The 18,824-nt window shown below is 44.6% G+C and overlaps 3 protein-coding genes across 7 annotated transcripts in view; all 3 read left to right on the forward strand.

Moving 5' to 3' along the window:
- The window catches only part of LOC140338957 (uncharacterized), a 275,025-nt gene extending 271,649 nt beyond the window's left edge, over positions 1–3,376 (forward strand). For 3 of the 5 annotated variants that reach the window (XM_072423316.1, XM_072423329.1, XM_072423321.1), the window contains 5 exons: positions 541–641; positions 763–897; positions 1,012–1,218; positions 1,370–1,505; positions 1,849–3,370. In XM_072423316.1, the coding sequence (XP_072279417.1) occupies positions 541–641; positions 763–897; positions 1,012–1,218; positions 1,370–1,505; positions 1,849–3,212 (1,943 nt within the window). In that variant the 3' untranslated portion in view covers positions 3,213–3,370. Of the gene's footprint in view, positions 1–22; positions 96–118; positions 710–762; positions 898–1,011; positions 1,219–1,369; positions 1,506–1,848 lie in introns of those variants that run through there. The other 2 variants (XM_072423331.1, XM_072423337.1) reach the window with 2 other exon arrangements.
- Positions 1–18,824, forward strand: part of LOC140338906 (uncharacterized) — a 155,616-nt gene that overhangs the window by 78,198 nt on the left and 58,594 nt on the right. The window lies entirely within an intron of this gene.
- On the forward strand, positions 11,412–16,058 carry LOC140338961 (protein FAM200A-like). Its single transcript, XM_072423355.1, has 5 exons — positions 11,412–11,525; positions 11,960–12,189; positions 12,260–12,383; positions 12,498–12,595; positions 13,835–16,058. Exons 1-5 carry the CDS (start codon positions 11,438–11,440, stop codon positions 15,761–15,763), a joined length of 2,469 nt encoding a protein of 822 aa, XP_072279456.1. The 5' UTR covers positions 11,412–11,437; the 3' UTR covers positions 15,764–16,058.

Below are 18,824 nucleotides of genomic sequence, written 5' to 3' on the forward strand. Positions count from 1 at the left end.
TATAGGGGTTACTGATTATCTATGGCACCGATAACTGCCAGCATTACATTCATCACATGGATTATACAACCGTATTTCAGGTGCCGGGGGCCGAGGTTTGTTATTTGGAATGGAATGTGAAAGTTTTTATGTAATAAGATTTAGGAAGGGAAATAATTACATTTCTGTAAATGTCACTGACAGAAATCTTCAGGTCCACCAATCCAAGAGGATTCACCGGTATGGGGGGGTCTACCAGTCCTGGAGGGTTCACCGGTATGGGGGGTCTACCAGTCCTGGAGAGTTCACAGGTCAGGGTGGATCTACCGGTCCATAACATGGCACTGGTCTAGAACGGTGCACCAATTCAGGAGAGGTCACTGATCAAGGAGGGTCAACTAGTCCAAATCAATCCACCGGTCTAAGAGGGGTCACAAGTTAAGATTAGTGAAATAGTATTGTAAGAAGAATTCAGCAATGTATTGATTACTAACCCATCCTAATATTATACAGCTGCTACAGCCCAGATAATTCTCTGCTGTCTGTCTACAACTTACATAGATCACATGAACACATCAATAAGGATGAATGTGGATCGGAGTCACATGACTGAAAGGATTCTCAACCTTACCCTGGAGATCATCTACCTGCTGACTGGAGAGGTGAGGAGGATTCTGGGAGGTCACATGACATCACTCTGATCTCCAATCATAAAATACAGACCGGAGAGGTGAGGAGGATTCTGGAAATGTTCTATGATTTCGGTATTGGTCTTTATTGTAGAGTTTTCCCCCTGTGAAGTCCGGTGATCAGGTGACCATCAAAGTGCCTCCACCTCACTGTCTGACACCGGAGAGACCCAACAACAAGAAGATTCTAGAAGTCCTCCAGAAGATCATAGGACTCGTGACGGGAGAGGTGAGCAGGGAATTCTGGGAGATTATTATGGGATGTGTCTGGATGGTGACTGTATCATTGTGTGTGTCAGGTTCCTATAAGGTGTCAGGGTCTGTTTTCTGTCTATTTCCTTAGGGTGGAAATATTGGAGAATATAATATTGTTGTGAAAGAGGAGTATAAAGAAGAGAATGTTAACTCTGACGTGCGGGAAAAGTTTCCATATGAAGACAAGGACATAGTGCTGCAGCCTAATAACAAGAACCCACCAGAAAGATGTCCCCGTCCTCTGTTATCCCGGGATTCCACACAGGAAGATCAGGAGATCCCTCACCATCATCGGGTAGGTGCGAATGAGGGCCCCATGAAGTGATTAAACTCTCTGACATGTGGGGATTATGTGTGGCCCTTACAAGATGATATTTTCTAGTTGAGGTCACATGACCAATCCTCCTCTGTTACAGATGTGATTTCCTGCCATTCTATTGGTTTAGGGTGAGGATCTGATGATCATGAAAGTTGAGAGTGAAGAAGGAGAGACGTCTGTGATGGATGATCAGCAATATACGGAGGAGGCTGGAATGATGAGGACATTCATGGAGGAGGACACTCCTACACAGATCAGCACAGGTCAGCCATCATATATTCTTCTCTCATCTCTGATCACTGATTGATCCAGACTAAGGCAGGGACTCAGTGACATTATCCAATAATAAGTTGATTATAGTCCCCTCTTCCTTGTGGGTGTTTGTAGAGCATGCTCCTCCCATTCTTTATTGGTTACTGGCCCTCTGACAAGGTTATGTGAATATAGGTGCTCCAGAGGCCCTATGACTGAAGAGGGGAGGAATCCCAGCTGGTTGGGACCCCCCCAGAGGACATCTGCTGCCTCCATCTACCTGATCCAGATGGAATGTTGATTTGGGTGAAGTAACCCTCTCATATTCGGCCATCATATTTTTCTATTTTCCAGGACATTCCATGGAGAAACCCTCAAAGGATCGTCTGACTTCATCTCCAGATTGTAAAATGGAGGCCATGACAGGAGATTGTGGGGGAAAAGAGACCATCAGCTCAACTATTGATAGACCACCCAATCCCTCTGACTGTGAGCCTCCTCCTCCTGTGAGCGATGGTGCCGGCATTCCAGAGGAGAAGACCTTTTCCTGTCCTGATTGTGGGGAAAGTTTTAGCTCTGAGCGAAGTCTTTCTGTACATCAGAGGTCTCACACTGCGGAGAAGCTGTATTCCTGTCCTGAGTGCGGAGAATCTTTTCTTTATAAATATCATCTTTCTGTACATCAAAGAATGCACACTGGTGAGGAGCTTCATTCTTGTTCGGAGTGTGGGAAATGTTTTCTCCATAAATCAGGACTGGTATCACATCAGAGATCTCACACTGGTGAGAAGCCTTATTGCTGCCCTGAGTGTGGAAAATGTTTTTCAGAAAAGTCTAGTCTTTCTGTACATCAAATCTGTCATACTGGTGGGAAGAAATACTCATGTCTTGAGTGTGGTAAAAGTTATCCACGCAAATCAAATCTTATTATGCATCAAAAATCTCACACGGGGGAGAAGCCATACTCCTGTCCCGAGTGTGGGAAAAGTTTTGTCCATAAATCACAACTCGTTTTACATCAGAGGACTCACACGGGGGAGAAACCATTTTCATGTTCTGAGTGCGGGAAAAGTTTTGTCCGTAAATCACATCTCATTTCTCATCAGAGGACCCACACGGGGGAGAAACCATTTTCCTGCCCTGATTGCGGTAAATGTTTTGTATGTAAATCACAACTCATTCCACATCGGAGAATTCACACAGGGGAAAAGCCACATTCCTGCCCTGAGTGTGGGAAATGTTTTTCAAAGAAGTGTTTTCTTTCTGAACATCTGAGGTGCCACACAGGGGAGAAGCCATTTTTATGCCCTGAATGTGGCAAAAGTTTTACACAAAAATCCCAATTAGTTGCACACCAAAGGTCTCACAGTGGCGTGAAGCCATTTTCTTGCTCTGATTGTGGAAAATGTTTTGCACGAAAACAACAAGTTGTCGCACATCACAGATCTCACATAGGTGAGAAACCATTTTCCTGCCCTGAGTGCGGGAAAAGTTATGTACGAAAACAAGAACTTGTTATACATCAGAGATCACACACTGGCGAGAAGCCATTTCCATGTCCTGAGTGTGGGAAATGTTACGCACGAAAATCATTACTTATCAGACATCGTAATATCTCGCACCAAGAACATTTGCAATCCTGCCCCGAGGAACGTTTCCCACACAAAACAGACCTTGGTGAGAACTCTCACCCAGATGATGCCGTATTACAGTCTTGAGTTCAGGAACGTTTTGCTCAGGGTTAAAGGAAGGTGAAAAAAAACGTTATGAGAAGGTAAGGATTCTGCAGAGCAGTAAAATACAAAGGGTGTGGATAGACAATGTATAATAAAATTTAATAAAGATATCTAGAAAAAAATCTGAAGTTGTTATTATGGTGTCTTATAATATTGTGTAAGGTGGCAGGGGGGGATTCCCTTCCAGATTGCAGTTCATCTGAGCTCCATATGGTAGTGATCTACACTATACTGATACAAAAAAATCTCAATGGAAGATAGCAATGGATGTCAGGTACAGACAGGAAGTCTCTATGGAAAGCAGGAAGTGATGTCAGACAAATAGGAAGTTCTGGGTGAACGTTGAGCTGGGGTTAAGCAAAGAGAAGACATTGCTTGAAGTGGGAGCACACATGTTGTTGTGTTTCTCGTCCTATTCATGCCGAATAGGACAAGGGAGACCATTCCAGAGAGTTGGGGCAACTCTAGAGAAGTCTTGTATCCATGCGTGTGATGTGGTTATGAGTGAGGAAGTCATTAGTAGGTCATTGGAGGAGCGGAGAGAGCTGCTGGGGGAATATTTTTTTACTGGGTCAGAAATGTAAGTAGGACAATAACTGAGACATCATGTCTGATTTTGTCTATTTTATCTCTGAAGTAGGTGGCAATGTCTTGGGCAGAGAAGGATGTTGTGGGGGGGCAGGTGTGGGTTTTAGGAGTGAGTCAATTGTAGAGAAGAGGCTGCGTGGGTTGGAAGCTTGAGAGGAAATAACTGCGGAGAAATAATTTTGGTTGGTGGCAGTGAGCTCTGTGTTAAAGTTTTGAAGCTGGGCTTTGTAGTCCATGAAGTCAGCGCTGAGGCCAGATTTCCTCCACTTGCGCTCAGCTGCACGAACAGTCTTCTGTAACTGTTTGGTGTGAGTGTTGTGCCAGGCCAAGGATCCAAAGCCAGGGAAAGAGAGTGGTTTAACATGGCAGCTTCATCTGGGGAGGTGATTTTGGAGAGGGAGGGGGTTAGGGATGCAAGGCAGTTTGAGAAAAGGTTGTGGTCAAGGTTACGGATATCTCTCTGCCATTGACCAGGTCTGAGATGTGGCAACGGAGGGCAAGAGTTCGATAGGTTGAAGGTGATAGGGTTGTGATCAGAGAGGGGGAATGGTGAGTTGTCAAGGAGGGTGAGGTTGAAGGGTTTAGAAAATACCGGGTCTAATGTGCGTGGGGCCATTGATGTTCTGAGTAAGTCCAAATGAGGAGGTAATGGAGAGCAGTTTGGCTGAGGAGGGAAAGTTGGGCTCATCCATTGCAACATTAAATTCACCAAGGATGAGGGTGGGCAGGTCATGGGAAAGAATGTGTGGGAGCCAGGATGCAAAGTTATCCAAAAATTGTGAGAAAGGGGGGGTAGACAACAGCAACAATGAGGGGTGGGGCTAAAGAGAAGGACAGAGTGGACTTCAAAAGAGGTGAAAGTGAGAGGGTGGGGTAGGAAGGACTCTGTATCTACACCACACTCTACTTTGTTGCCAGGTCTGGGGGTATGTGTAAAGTGCAGGCCTCCATAGGAAAGTACAGCAGCAGAGGCAGAGGAGGAAAGCCAAGTTTCAGTGAGAGCCAAAAAGTTCAGAGATTTAGAAAGGGGAAGGTTGTGTATGGAGGATAATTTATTGCCAACAGATCGGGCATTCCATAGACAGAGAGAGGGGGTAAGGACTTATGGGTAGGGTGAATAGGGGATCAGGGTTGGTAAGATGTCACCAGTAAGTAGCAATAGAGAAAAAAGGTGCAGGAGCAAAGACAGACAGAAATAAGGAGAGTGAAGGAGCAGAGAGACAATGAGTTATCAGACAGGGGGGTTCAGGGAGTAGTGTCAACAAAGAGAGCAGGGTGAATAATACATTTTTACAGATAATTCAGAACCGTATGCGTACAATAAACAATGTAGCAAACTGAAGTCCAAGAGAAGCAGTCCAGTAATATGGGTTCAGGTGAGGCTTGTAAACTTGCTGAGTCCCAGGAGTGAAGGATGATGATTCAGTCACAGAGATGGTTTGATGAAATTCCAGTTTAGAATGGTAGCAGCAGAGGATGTGTTGGAGTCCAGGTGGATAAATCAGTCCAAAGGTAGGAGATGGGAGTGGCAGAGTAAAATAGTATGTCCAAATCTGTTCCAATTCCTGCTTCTATTCCCTGGATTAATTCCCATTGCACTTATATTTTGGCACTTAACATTTGGACACGTGACCAGGGTCCCAACGTGACCTTGCCTTTTGTTTGAATAGAAGTGCTCTGGGTTCTGATTAAGGATGGACGGATCAGAGTAACAAGGAATTTTGGATATCAGTTGAACCTGGGGAGGGGAGGGGTTGGCAGGGCAATAAATATCAATGTGGAATCAGCTGGAACTAAGGAATAGTAAACAGATAAATCTATGAGGAGATTGGTGCAATAAATAGAAGTTGGTGCAATAAATTTATCTACAATGGGAGACGTACCATATACAATCAGATGAGGATTGCAAGGGAAAATAATTGCATACACAGGGCTGAGATCTACATCTATATTAGGACTGCCGGAATATTACTTTGTGATTTTTTAATAAAGTGAAGCAGGCAGAGTCTTAAGATATTGACAATATATATCATATTGTCATGTTTCTAAAATCGGTAAATAAGCATTTGTGTCTTCCCCTCCTATATAAAAATCCAAAACCTGTCCGGGTTATCCTCCACTATTCATCTACAGAGGAAATGGCGTAGGTCACATGACCACAACAATAGGGATGGAGGAGGAGCCAAGTCACATGACTGAGAAGATACTAAACTTCACCCCGGAGATCATCTACCTGCTGATTTTTTCTAGGTGAGGTCACATGACCAAGCCTCCTATGTTACAGATGTGATTTCCTGACATTCTATTGGTTTAGGGTGAAGATCTGATGAACATGAAATCTGAGAGTGATGAATAAGAGACGACTGTGAGGGATGATCAGAAATATGCTGGAATGATGAGGACAATTCTTAGAGGAGGTCCTCTCATCCTCTTCTTACAAAGTTTCCTGGTGTAAAGGGAATTGTAATTTGGAGAAACCAACCGGCTCCTGTGTAAAAATAATTTTTTCATTTGTTCCTTCGGGGCAGGTTACATCAAATGGCTCCGCCCACCTGATAGTTTCCAAGGGGGCATGCATGCCGATCCTCGTGTTTATTTCTCCACATTTTATTCACAGCATTTGAATTATAAACGCTACTAAATGGGGGTGGACAAGACATCATTCTACCCATAATGCCCCGGGACAATCCCCACCTACAAGATCATCACATGGTGTGGCTCTGTGGTGAAACCCCCTCTTCAGAATTTCTATGTGGTATGTTCCTTGAAACCAGAGAATCTGTCACACTAAAAAGCAGACACCCCACTCTTGCGCATGCGGGCAGTTTTGACCCGGAGCGTGCCTACACCACCATGCATTATCAGTTTTGTCCAACCGACTGGCCAATCAGGAAAAACTTCTTAATCATCCCTGGCTATTTCGCTAGCTCAGACACAGCACTCAGCGTTTGTGTAAAGTGTCTCCACTAGTGCTTCGCCCCTAGCTTCTGAGCTAGTTCCTGTACACCTGTTGTTTAATTCAGTGTTTCCTCTGTACAGCTCCTGTGTTTACCTCATGTTGTCCAGTCTGTTCTTTCCAGCCTATACCCTCAGACTCTTCCAGTGTTCCTGTCTGTCTGCGGATATTCCTGTGTCACCTGTGCCTCTAGTGTTCCCTTTGTCTGTAGTGGCCCCTCTGCCACTGGTGTCAATTTCCTGGATCCCTGGCATTTGACCTGACCTCTCTTGCCTGGCGCCTGCTCTGACCCTGGCCTTACTTGACATTTCTTCTGCCTTGTGATTTAGTACTGTGTATCTTCCTGCTCACCCTGGTGTGCCCAAGGAGCACACCCTAGTGGTAACCTGCAGTGCTACATCCTCACCACTAGAGGCACTGGGGATGACCTGGTTGCTGCTTAGACTCTGCGCCTTGGCCCTTCTTAGGGCTCACACCACTTTTGTGCAAGCCTTTTCATCCCCTATTGGCACTGTCTCCCCTAGCGTGACAGCTTGCACAAACCATGAATACACCCTTCCAGACCTCAGCAGACCCCAAACAACTACTCGCCCAGACACCATACGCCCAGAAAGCTACTCAAGTCCAGGTGCTCCGCCAGCGTCATTCTCTCACTGCTCGCCTGGATCAGCTGCTGATCTCCTCCAGTGTACCTGCTGAACCCCCTATCCCAGTGATCACTACACTTCAACTGCCACCCCCACAGCGGTTTTCTGGGGACCCTAAGACCTGCCGTGGCTTCATCATCGAGCGTTTTATCTATTATAAGCTTCAACCACAAAATTTCCCCACTGACTGGGTGAAAGTGGCATATTTGATCTCCTTACTGTCTGAAAAAGCTCTGGAGTGGGCGATCCAGAAAAGACCTGGTTACGGGTAACATTAAAACTTTCCTGAACCAATTTAGGAGGGTTTTTAACGAACCTGCGTGCACCTCTTCAACAGTCAGCACACTTCTGAGTCTCTGTCAAGGGACACTTACTGTGCGTCAATTCGCAGTTAAGTTTTGTACTTTGGCGGCTAAGCTCGCCTGGAACAATGAAGCGCTCCATGCTACCTTCTGGCAAGGCCTTTCTGACCACAGCAAGGGGGATTCCCCCCTCTCTCAGACAAACCTTTGCAGCTGGGCCATTCACAGCTATCTCCAGAGGAAAGGGCCTGGCATCTGTCTTCAGGATTCTGCCTTTACTGCAGACAGAAGATACACTTTAATAAATCTTGCCCATAGGGGTCAGCAAACTTCAGTGCCTAGTATACTTTGAGGGGGGAATGCGAAGTCACTCTTCTCTCCCCTCTACTAAGCGTCCCTCTATAGCCATCCAGCTTTGCCATAACTCCACACTTGCCCTTGAGGCCTTCATTGACTCTGGAGTGGCTGGAAATTTCATCTCAGCTTCCCTTATGGGGCAATGTGGTTGGCCTATAGAGCCGCTATCTAAACCTCTTTAAATCTCTGCAGTGGATGGTACTCTTCTGTCATATGGACTTATCTGTTTCCAGACTAGAACCATTGAAATGTCTGTTGGTGTGCTACATAACGAGACTTTAACTTTTCTTGTGCTTCCTCAAGCCACCTGTAGTCATCTTGGGACTCTTATGGCTTCAACTACACTCTCCAGTGCTGGATTGGTCTACTAGAGAGGTATTGGCATGGGGCCACTTGTGTCACTCCAACATGCCTATCAGGCCTCTTGCTCTCTCCACTCCTGAGGTTAGGCCATCCTTTCACAGCCAGAATATGGTTTTCAAAGATGTCTTCTCCAACTGCTATTTTTACTGTACATAAGAGCCTCCAGTACCTACAATCTGCTTGTTGCCTCAACCCTTGGCAAGCAGGTTGTTTTTTTTTTTTTTCTCGTTGGATTTTATCATTATAAAATGGGTCTTCACACCTGGGTCCGCTAACCCCCAAGCTGGTGCTACTACTCGCTCCTTTGACACAGGATTTTGAGACTGTTCCTAAGCCGGAGTATATCATTCCCCCAGACAGCATCCTAGCCTTTCCCTCCATCCAGGAATCTGCTATTCCTCTTGGTAAAACCTTAGTGCCACCTCAGCTTCGCACCAGAATATTGCAATGGGCACATGATTCCAAACTTTCTGGTCATCCGGGCGTTCATAGAACACTCACATTTCTCTCCTGTCTGTACTGGTGGCCCAACCTTCGGAAGTATGTGACGGACAATGTCAAGGCCTGTGCTGTCTGTGCTCAGGCTAAGTCGTCTACCTGTGCCCCAACAGGTCCCCTCCTTCTTTTGCCCATTCCCAGGGAGGCTTGGTGTCACCTTTTGATAGATTCCATTACAGATCATCCACCTTCCGATGGCTGTACTGGTATTTGGGTGGTCGTTGATCGCTTTTCCAAGATAGTCCTTTTTACCCCTTCCTGCTTTACCAGTTGGGTTGGTGCCAATCTTTATCAATGAAATTTTTAAGCTCCACGGTATGCCCACGCATATTGTATAGGACCATGGGGTTCAGTTTATCTCCTGCTTTTGGAAAGGCTTCTGTAAATCCTTGGACATTTCTGCTAAGTTTTTTTCAGCCTAACACCAGCAGACTAATGGGCAGACGGAAAGAGTCAACCAGGCCTTATCTGCCCACCATGACGACTGCCCACAAAAAAATGTCAGCACCAACACTCAAGAGTCTCCTTTCTTAATTGTCTACATCAGGGGTCCCCAACCCGCGGCTCAGGCCGGTGCATTAACCAGCAGGGTCAGGAGAAGGACCCTGCTTGGGGGGGACGCATCAGCCAGAGCTGCAGACCACGTCTCCTGGAGATATCGCAGGCGCAGAGCTGCTATGGGTGTGTGGGCGGGTTCTGGCATCATGATGTCTCTCCGGGGGGAAGTTTCTTCCGTTTTGATTGACACAGGGCTCCCCATGCATGCGCGGTTCAGAGTCCGTGCATTTAGTGATCTGCAACGTGCAAAAGGTTGGGGACCACTGGTCTACTGCAAACACCCTTGTCTCCGGTCTCCTATACGCTGCTCTGCGGAAGTACCTGCTCTCAGTTCCCTGCAAAGGAAATTTAAAAGTATTTGGTCTTCTACCTGTAGGCATCTGAAACACTCAGCTCCCAGACATAATTTGTTTGCAGATCAGCATCACCGTAAGGTACCTCCTCTCCAACCTGAGTATAAAGTCTGGCTCTCCACAAACAACATCTGTTGCAAGGTCCTTTCTCTGAAGTTTGCTCTGGTCTGTTATAAACTTTGCCTGCCTCCACATCTCAAGCTACCCGATGCTTTCTATGCGTTTCTACTTAAGCTATTGGTCCTGAATCGCTTTTCTCGTCACTCTCCGCTCGCTACTCCTGCACCCGATTCTTCTCAGGAATATGATGTCCATCAAATCCTGGATTTCAAAATTTATGGCAAGTACCTGATTGACTGGAAAAATTTCAGTCCTGAGGAGAGATCCTGGGTTCGAGCTTCAAATGTGTCTGCACCTCTTCTTGCCAAGAGGTTTCATCTTTGCTTTCCGCTGAAACCTGGACCTCAGCGGGTGGGGAGGCCCCGTAAAGGGGGGGGGCTAATGTCACACTTCCAGTATCTCCTGTGTGCGTGGTGGCCCCTATGTCACTGGTGTTTATTTCTTGGATCCCTGGTATTTGACCCCTGGCTTGTGACCTGACCCCTCAGGCTTGCTGCCTGCCTTGACCTCGGCCTTCCTTGATGATTCTTCTGCTTAGTGATTTGGTACCGTGTATCTTCCTGCCCACCCTGGTGTGCCCAAGGACAGCAACCTGGCAATAACCAGTAGCGCAACATCCTTACCACTAAGGCTCTGGAGAAGACCTGGTTACTACTCAGACACTGCGTCTTGGGACTTTTTAGGACTCACACTACTTTTGTGCAAGCCATAGCACTTCCTAGTTGCCCTGTCTCCCCTAGCATGGATCAGCATGACTACAAATGTCCCAGTCCTGGGGGAGTCCAGCGGTGTTTCTGTCACATCAGTTCTCAAGCAGCTGAAACATCAATATCTCCCATTCTGATTGGCTAATCGTATATCATTGGTCTGTCACACCCACCCTCCCCTATAGAGAACAACTGCAATAATGATTGGCTAATTTCATATCATTGGTCCACCACACCCATTCTGATTGGCTCATTGTACATCACTGGTCCACCACACCCTCGCCTGCAGAGTACGTGTCCCATTCAGATTGGATGGTTTCTGTTTTGGGTTCTCCTAATTATATCATCTATTTTCTGTAATGTTATGTTTTATGTTACAGGTACAGTCAGGAAGAGCACAATATGGACTGCTCATCTCTGCCAGACTAGGACTACCATGGAAGATTTTCTAATTAGTTCTTAAGCTTTCAGTCATCTTCAGTGGGTTACATATAGATAAGTGGATCTGTCTCAGCTGCCAGGATACTCTATGTTTACACTATGAGCTCCATTTAAAAAAGTATTGAACCTGACATTCACCAAACGTGCTCTGCTGGGGAATCAATCACTGCCATTGACAATACATGGACCTCACCAGAGGACATTTGTATTCACTGCTTTGAGACATTTAATGGGGCTGTAGTTCTAGCGAGTTACACAAGGTGGTGATCTCATTTATACCAGGACAGGAAGTCTCTATAGAAAAGTCACAGGAAGTGATGTCACATATAAACAAGAAGTTCGGGAAAGTGTGGGAAGTTGGGAGGAAGCAGAGAAGAGATATTGCTGAAGCTGTCAGAAGAGGGGGTAATAAGATTTTATATTTACACCCAATAATCCCCCATAATCACTGTGGGCTCCCCTGCTGAAGGTGGCAAAAACATATAGAACGAGAGAACCCCTATGGGTGGAAACTTTCTCTTCATTTGTGTGGCCCCTTTACCTTAGCATTCTCCTGTAATTCAGTGCTATTCATATTTTATATTAAATTTGCAGTTGATTTCTTGGTGCTCACCCATAATGCCCTGCACAGCCTTTGTCACCAGACAGCAGCTAATAAGGAACACCCCACTCCCGGCTATAGAAGTGGTCTCCAATCTCAACCCTATAAATCACCTCCAATAATCTGGGCCAGCTCTCTCTATCCTTTATAATCATTTAACACTGGGGGCAGCCGGTGCACCCCTCCCCCCAATATTATACAACCAGTCTGGATAATTCTCCACGATCTGTCTATAAAGGAACCTTCACAGATCACATGACCACACCAATGAGGATGGACGATGATCACACTGACATGACTAAAAAGATACTGAACCTGACCCTGGAGATCATCCACCTGCTGACCGGAGAGGTGAGGACCGGTGACCAGGTGACCATCACAGAGCCTCCACCTCACTACCTGACTCCTGAGAGAACCAAAAAGATTCTAGAAGTCACCCAGAAGATGATTAAGCTGCTGACGGGAGAGGTGAGCAGGGAATTCTGGGAGATTATTATGGGATGTGTCTGGATGGTGACTGTATCATTGTGTGTGTCAGGTTCCTATAAGGTGTCAGGATGTCACTGTCTATTTCTCCGTGGAGGAGTGGGAGTATTTAGAAGGACACAAGGACCTCTACAAGGACATCATGATGGAGGACCACCAAACCCTCACATCACCAGGTAAGTGGAGACTATTGTAAAGGAGTGAGCAGTACGGAGGGACCACCTAGATCCCCCATCATCTGATAAACAGATAGAGGCAATGTATTCAGTCAGTGTGTGTGTTTCCTACAGATGGATCCAGTAACGGGAACCCACCAGAGAGATGTCCCCGTCCTCTGTATTCCCGGGATTCCACACACGAAGGTCAGGAGATCCCTCGCCATCATCAGGTAGGTGGAGCTGAGGGCCCCATAAACCTACCAGAGAGATGTCCCCATCCTCTGTATTCCTGGTCAGCCCATGCTGGCTGTGGAATTTCCCTTCTCTGCAGTCATCAGTTTACCCTCAGAATACTAGGCTGGGGGGCAGCTGATGTGTATTGATCCAGAATCGAAAGGATGAAAGTACAGAGGGAAAGAGGAAAGTGAGGCAGGGGGATCTTGTATTGCTCTGTAGAACAGGCTACCTTAGCTACAGTTGTATTTGTGATAGATTTTTGTCCACTTAAGGTAAGTGCCTGTGGATAGTAATAGCTCCTTGGAAATCTGTGAAGGCTCCAAATATAATGTAAAAACCAGCAACCGGTTAGCTGAGACTTTTTATATATTTAGCTAATTGAAGAAATGCAGAAGAATTTTAAACAAATCCTTTGAACATTACACAATTATTAGTAGCTGGGTTATAAAGCAGCACCATGGATGTTCCGTGGTTATAGTGATACGTAAGAGAAAAACAAAGCACCCCCTGCGTATTTATAAAGGGCTTGTCACACAGGTGTGTTGTTTCTTCCAGAATCACAATGACTAGCACTTAAAATTGTTATGCTGGGTTGCCTTTTTTGTTAATGTCCCCTTCAATCAAACCTTTAAATTGTGCTACTGGGAACCCTGTAACTGTGTGTTGCTGCCCACGGTGCTTTAAATAAAAATTGTGTGCAATGTGCTGCAACTGGCATGTGTTTACCTGACATTACATGACCCGTGCAATGCTCGGTGTGCAGGGTTCTCAATGGCCTATGTGTGCGCTATATGAGAGGACAGGACAGACATGGCACTCATTGTACTGGGATTATCAGGGAGAACTTTGCATTGTCTGCTGTCCATAGGAACCAACCCGGGCTCCTGCTAAAGGGAAAATGAGAGCTTGTATGGATGATGGAGGTCTTTGGCCTTTGTATGGGGAATGTGCGCTACACCTCCACTTCATCCTATTTATGCGAATTCCTCAAGAAGTAGGTCCAACACAAGTACAGCGGAGGGGAATCAAAGGTAGGAAATGCACTCAGATGCCTTTATCAGAGCAGGCCAAAAGCTGGTGGTCAGCAAATTCAAAAGGAATCCTAGCTGAAAATCACTGTTGATTCAGAGAATATTGATTTCTTTAGTGTTAACTAAGAGTGTTAGCTATTTTTGGTATAAGGATAAATTATATTGGGTGCTTCATTTTTTTTTTAATTTGTGTTTTTGTAGATTCCAAGTCTTGAACACCTAAAAATGAGTACAGCAAAAACAGATAGTGGAAGATCATTCCAGGAGGCTTGGACAAAGTCATTTGGAGTAATTGAATGCAATGGGAAAGCGTTATGTATTCTGTGTAATAAAAGTGTTGTGTGTCGCACATCAAGTGTCAGACGGCACTTTGACACCAACCACAAAAATGTTGCTAAACTTGGTGAAACTGAAAGAAAAGAGTTTCTTGAAGGGAAAATGAGAAAAAATCATTCCCAGTATGTTAGTTCTAGCAATTATCTCCCAAGAACAAATCATCTGACAGCTGCCAGTTTTCAAATTTCACTGTGCATAGCAAAACATGGTAAGCCCCTCTCTGATGGGGATATTATAAAAACGGCCATGTTGTCTGGGAGTAATTCTCTTTTTCATGATTTCCCTAACAAGGATAAAATTATTCAACGCATCTCCGAGTTGCCACTTAGCAGAAACACTGTTAAAGATCGAGTCCAGCGTATGGCAAGTGATGTTAGTCAGCAGCTCAGCACTGATTTACAGAAGGCAGCCTGTTACTCCATGTGCTTGTACGAAAGCACAGATATAAATAATCATGCAAGGCTAGCAGTCATTTTGCGTTATGCTGTTGGTGACATCATGAGAGAAGAGCTGGTGAAACTGGTGCCTTTGCCTAAAAGGACACAAGGGATAAATATCTACAATGCGGTGATGGAGGCTTTTTTGTCACAAGACATAAGACCAGAAAAAGTGGTTTCCATTACTAGTGATGGGGCACCTTCCATGGTGGGGGCAACATCTGGGTTCATACAGTTCTTTGTTAAAGAGACAAAACATCAAGTCATTCAGTTCCATTGTATTATACATCAAGAAGCGCTTTATGCCAGAGAATGCAGCAAAAAATTTGATGATGTCCTCAAAGATGTAACAAAAATGGTGAATTACATCATGGCTCGTGCTCTGAATTTTCGACAGTTTCAAGCACTTCGTGAGGAGGTTCAGGCTCAGTATAACTGTTTACTTATGTACAATAATGTCCGGTGGCTGAGCAGAGGACGGGTCCTGGAGAGATTTGTAGCCTGCTTGGATGAAATTAGGCTGTTTATGAATGAACAAGGACAGGAATATCCACAGCTCACCGATATGGCCTGGCTTACCAACCTAATGTTTTTTACAGATTTTACACTACACTTCAATGTACTGAACAAACAACTACAAGGTGCAGGGAAAACAGCAGAACGGGTGTTTTGTGATATTAAAACATTTGAGAGAAAACTGCGGGTTTTTGAAAGAGACCTTGAAAGTGGGCTGCTGAAATATTTTCCAAATCTAAAAAAGCATTTAGAAAAGTCTACGACATTTGCAGACAATTCTACAAGCCATCAGGAAATCTACAAGGAATTTTCTAGCATTGTAGCAGCTGCAAAGGAGAATTTTAGTAACAGATTTTTACAGTTCTGTAAGATGGAGACAACCCTGTGTTTTCTTACTTCTCCGGATAAAGCCAAATTTGAAGAACTTGATCTTTCCTGCTTACACTGGTTAGATTTAGGAAATCTGGAAACTGAGCTATTGGAATTTCAAGAAAGCTCTAGCTGCAGAAATAAATTCTCTGACCTGCGTAAAACACTTGAGAAGATAGAAGGGATGACAAATGACAGCACAGTTAGTTCTGAAAATGAAATCCTTAAAGTGTGGAATTCTCTGCCAAATAATTTTAAGTCAATGAAAGCACTTGGGATTGCTTTACTTACTTTGTTTGGATCATCTTATGCTTGTGAACAACTGTTTTTAGCTTTGAATGATATCAAATCTGACACCAGAAACAGACTAACAAATGACCTGGGTGCTGCTTGTTTTGCCCTCAAACTTACAAAGTATAAGCCAAGGTTAGACAGATTATCAGCATGCATACAACAGCAAAAGTCACATTAATTGTTCAAAAGCACACCAAATGCAAACTTTTACCTTAATAAACAGTTATTTGTATCATTGAAGGCTCTGGTATTGTGGTATTGTGATGCTAAAGTATAAATTGTTTTTTTCTAAACTAAAACTCAGTATTCAGGTTAAATTGCATTGGCACGTTGCGATAAATATCAAATGTTCATGCACCTGTTGGCTAAATTTCTATAAAAACAGTGTTGTATGATAAGAGATTGTTGTAGTATTGTTTGTTGAGATTTTCCCAAATCCACCTGATAATAAAGAAATTGTAAAATTCTGTTTATTTAGGAATTTTAAATAGTTATTCATTTGTTATACAAACTGAAAAAGAAGATAAAAAGAACTAGTAGACACTAAATTAGAATCAACATAACAGAAGTATCATATTCCGTTCCAGAAAGACTAAAGTTATGTACACACATCAGATAATTATCACCTAAGACAAATGGTTGTGTAAAGCTACGTACACACTTCCAATTATTATCGTTGTTAAACGAACGACGAACGATCCTGCACGATATCTGCAAACGATCGTATAGCACCGATCCTGCACATACAGATAACGACACGATCGTTCGTAGATATTGTACACACAATAGATACGATCGTTTGAGCGATACAGGGAGTGACGTGCACGACAGGAAGTGAACGAACGTTCGTTCATCACGCATGCTCAGACCATGGACGATCAACGAACGATCGTACACACGAACGATGGTGAACGATCGTCGTCCAATCCGATCCGCCGGTCCGGTCGTTCGTTTCCAACGACTTTCCTCGTTCGTCGGCGTCGTTGGTTACTTTTTTTACGAACGATTTTTGCCCAATCGATCGTTCGTCGTTCATTTTGAACGATAAAAATTGGAAGTGTGTACGCAGCTTAAGACAGCAGTACAATGGAGGAGAGCACAGTAGGGTGCCACTAGCTCATCCTCCCACCTCCCCATGGGACAGAATGGTGCTGTGTGTACTGTGCTCATTTATCTGTCACTTTTGTATGTTGGGGGGAGATAATGTTTCCTGTACAGTAGAATCAATGCTTTTTTATTTTGGAATAATTTTTTACTTACCTCCAAAGTAGCAACAAAGCTCATTTAAATCCCTGTGCCTATAGGAGAAAAGAAATGAAAACATATTCAAAACTTGTAGACACATTAATGTATAAAACTTGTAGACACATTATTATCATAATGACATCACTCTGGGGGAGGTTTCTCACCCTTTGAGTGACACCTGGCTCCCCGCTCATGCATGGTTGGGAGCTGGTGATTTTAGTGGTCCGCGGACCTGAAATGGTTGGCGACTGCTGCTCTAGTGGCCACATGCAGCCACTGGAAAAAGCCCTTTCATCTGGGGCCGCAACAAGGGCCTTGCGATCACAACCTCCCCTTCATTCAACAGATGTGGCCCATCGATGTTTTCCCCAGAATTTTTTTTTGAGTGGAAAGAAGTTGTAGGGTGGTTATGGATAAGTGAGGGGTGATGCGCCTGAGTGAAAAAAGGTCATGGAGAACACTGCCGTCTTTCTCATTCTTAAACACCCATATCACCCAGCAATATTCGCACTGCACGCCATCATCTGGTCCTCCTTTCATGAACCTATGAATAATCATGCAATATTAGTGCACCCCAACACTTGCCCCTTCCCTTCAATAACCTTAATGTTACCCCGCAATATTACCAGTGGATCCCATCACTTGTCTTCCACCCTCCATATCACCCTGTACTAATACATCACATAACTGGTTTCATGAACTCAAAAATCAACATTCAATAATACTACTTATGTCACTCCTGACTGAATCCCCACATCATCCTGCACTAGTACCAAAGCACCCCATCTTCCCCTTCCCAAACTTCAATATTGGAAGTGCACCCCATACCCTCTCTTTCACCCTCATGAACAGCCATGAATATACTCTTCATAAAACTAGTGCAAGCCACCACCTGGCTCCCTACTTATTTACCCCCCCCCCCCCCGATAACCCTGCATCCCAACACCTGCCCTCCCCCATACACAGCAATAGCAGTGCAACTTATTACCTGTCGTACTGTATCCTGAACACCTACAATACCCTGCAGTGCACATCACCTGAACCCCCACAATTCTTCCAATATACCAATACAATTAAAGCTGTACCCCACTTTCTGTTCCCCTATAATAAAAACTGTACCCCACTTTCTGTTTCTCAATAATAAAAGTTGTACCCCCTTCCTGTTGCCCTATAATAAAAGCTGTACCCCCTTCCTGTTGCCCTATATCACCCTACATAATACCAATGCTCATCACCTATCTCCCCCTCATATTGTACCCCTTCACCTGTCTTCTCCACATCATCCAGTAATACTACTGAGCCCACAAACACCATTCTTTCCCTTCATAAACTCTCCATAACTCCATAGAAGATCAGTGTACCCCATCACCCGTCTCATTCTAATCATCCCGCCTAAACCTCCTGTGAGGAGAATCTCACTCTCTATTTTCCCGGGCATTCTGTTAGATCTGCCAAGCCCCGCCCACTTCCGGTTCCATGCCCACGTCACTTCCAGGTCTTTCTACTGGATTGGAACTGCCGCTACAAACAACGGAAGAGGAGACATTGCTGGAGCTGGCAGCAGAGAAGGTAATGAAATATTATTTTATGTTTTACATCTCCGTCCTTGTTGTTTAGAGTCACTGCAGCTCCTTGTATCACCTGCAGGTGGTGCTATGCACATATATGGTGTGGAGATATATAATTACCCCTTCTGGGTCAGAACATTTCTCTATTTCTGGGTTCTAAACACTTTCTTCATGTTACAGATCTGATTCTGATTTACCAATCACCAATTTTTACCGGTTGGATTGCATTGTACGGTACTTGAGGGTTCACAGAGATAGGGGTGTCTACCAGTCCAGGGTTCACCAGTATGGGGGGGTGATTAGTGAAATAGTATTGTAAGAAGAATTCAGGAATGTATTGATTACTAACCCATCCTAATATTATACAGCTGCTACAGCCCAGATAATTCTCTGCTGTCTGTCTACAACTTACATAGATCACATGAA

Source organism: Pyxicephalus adspersus, chromosome 10, assembly GCF_032062135.1.
Source record: "Pyxicephalus adspersus chromosome 10, UCB_Pads_2.0, whole genome shotgun sequence".
NCBI lineage: Eukaryota > Metazoa > Chordata > Amphibia > Anura > Pyxicephalidae > Pyxicephalus > Pyxicephalus adspersus.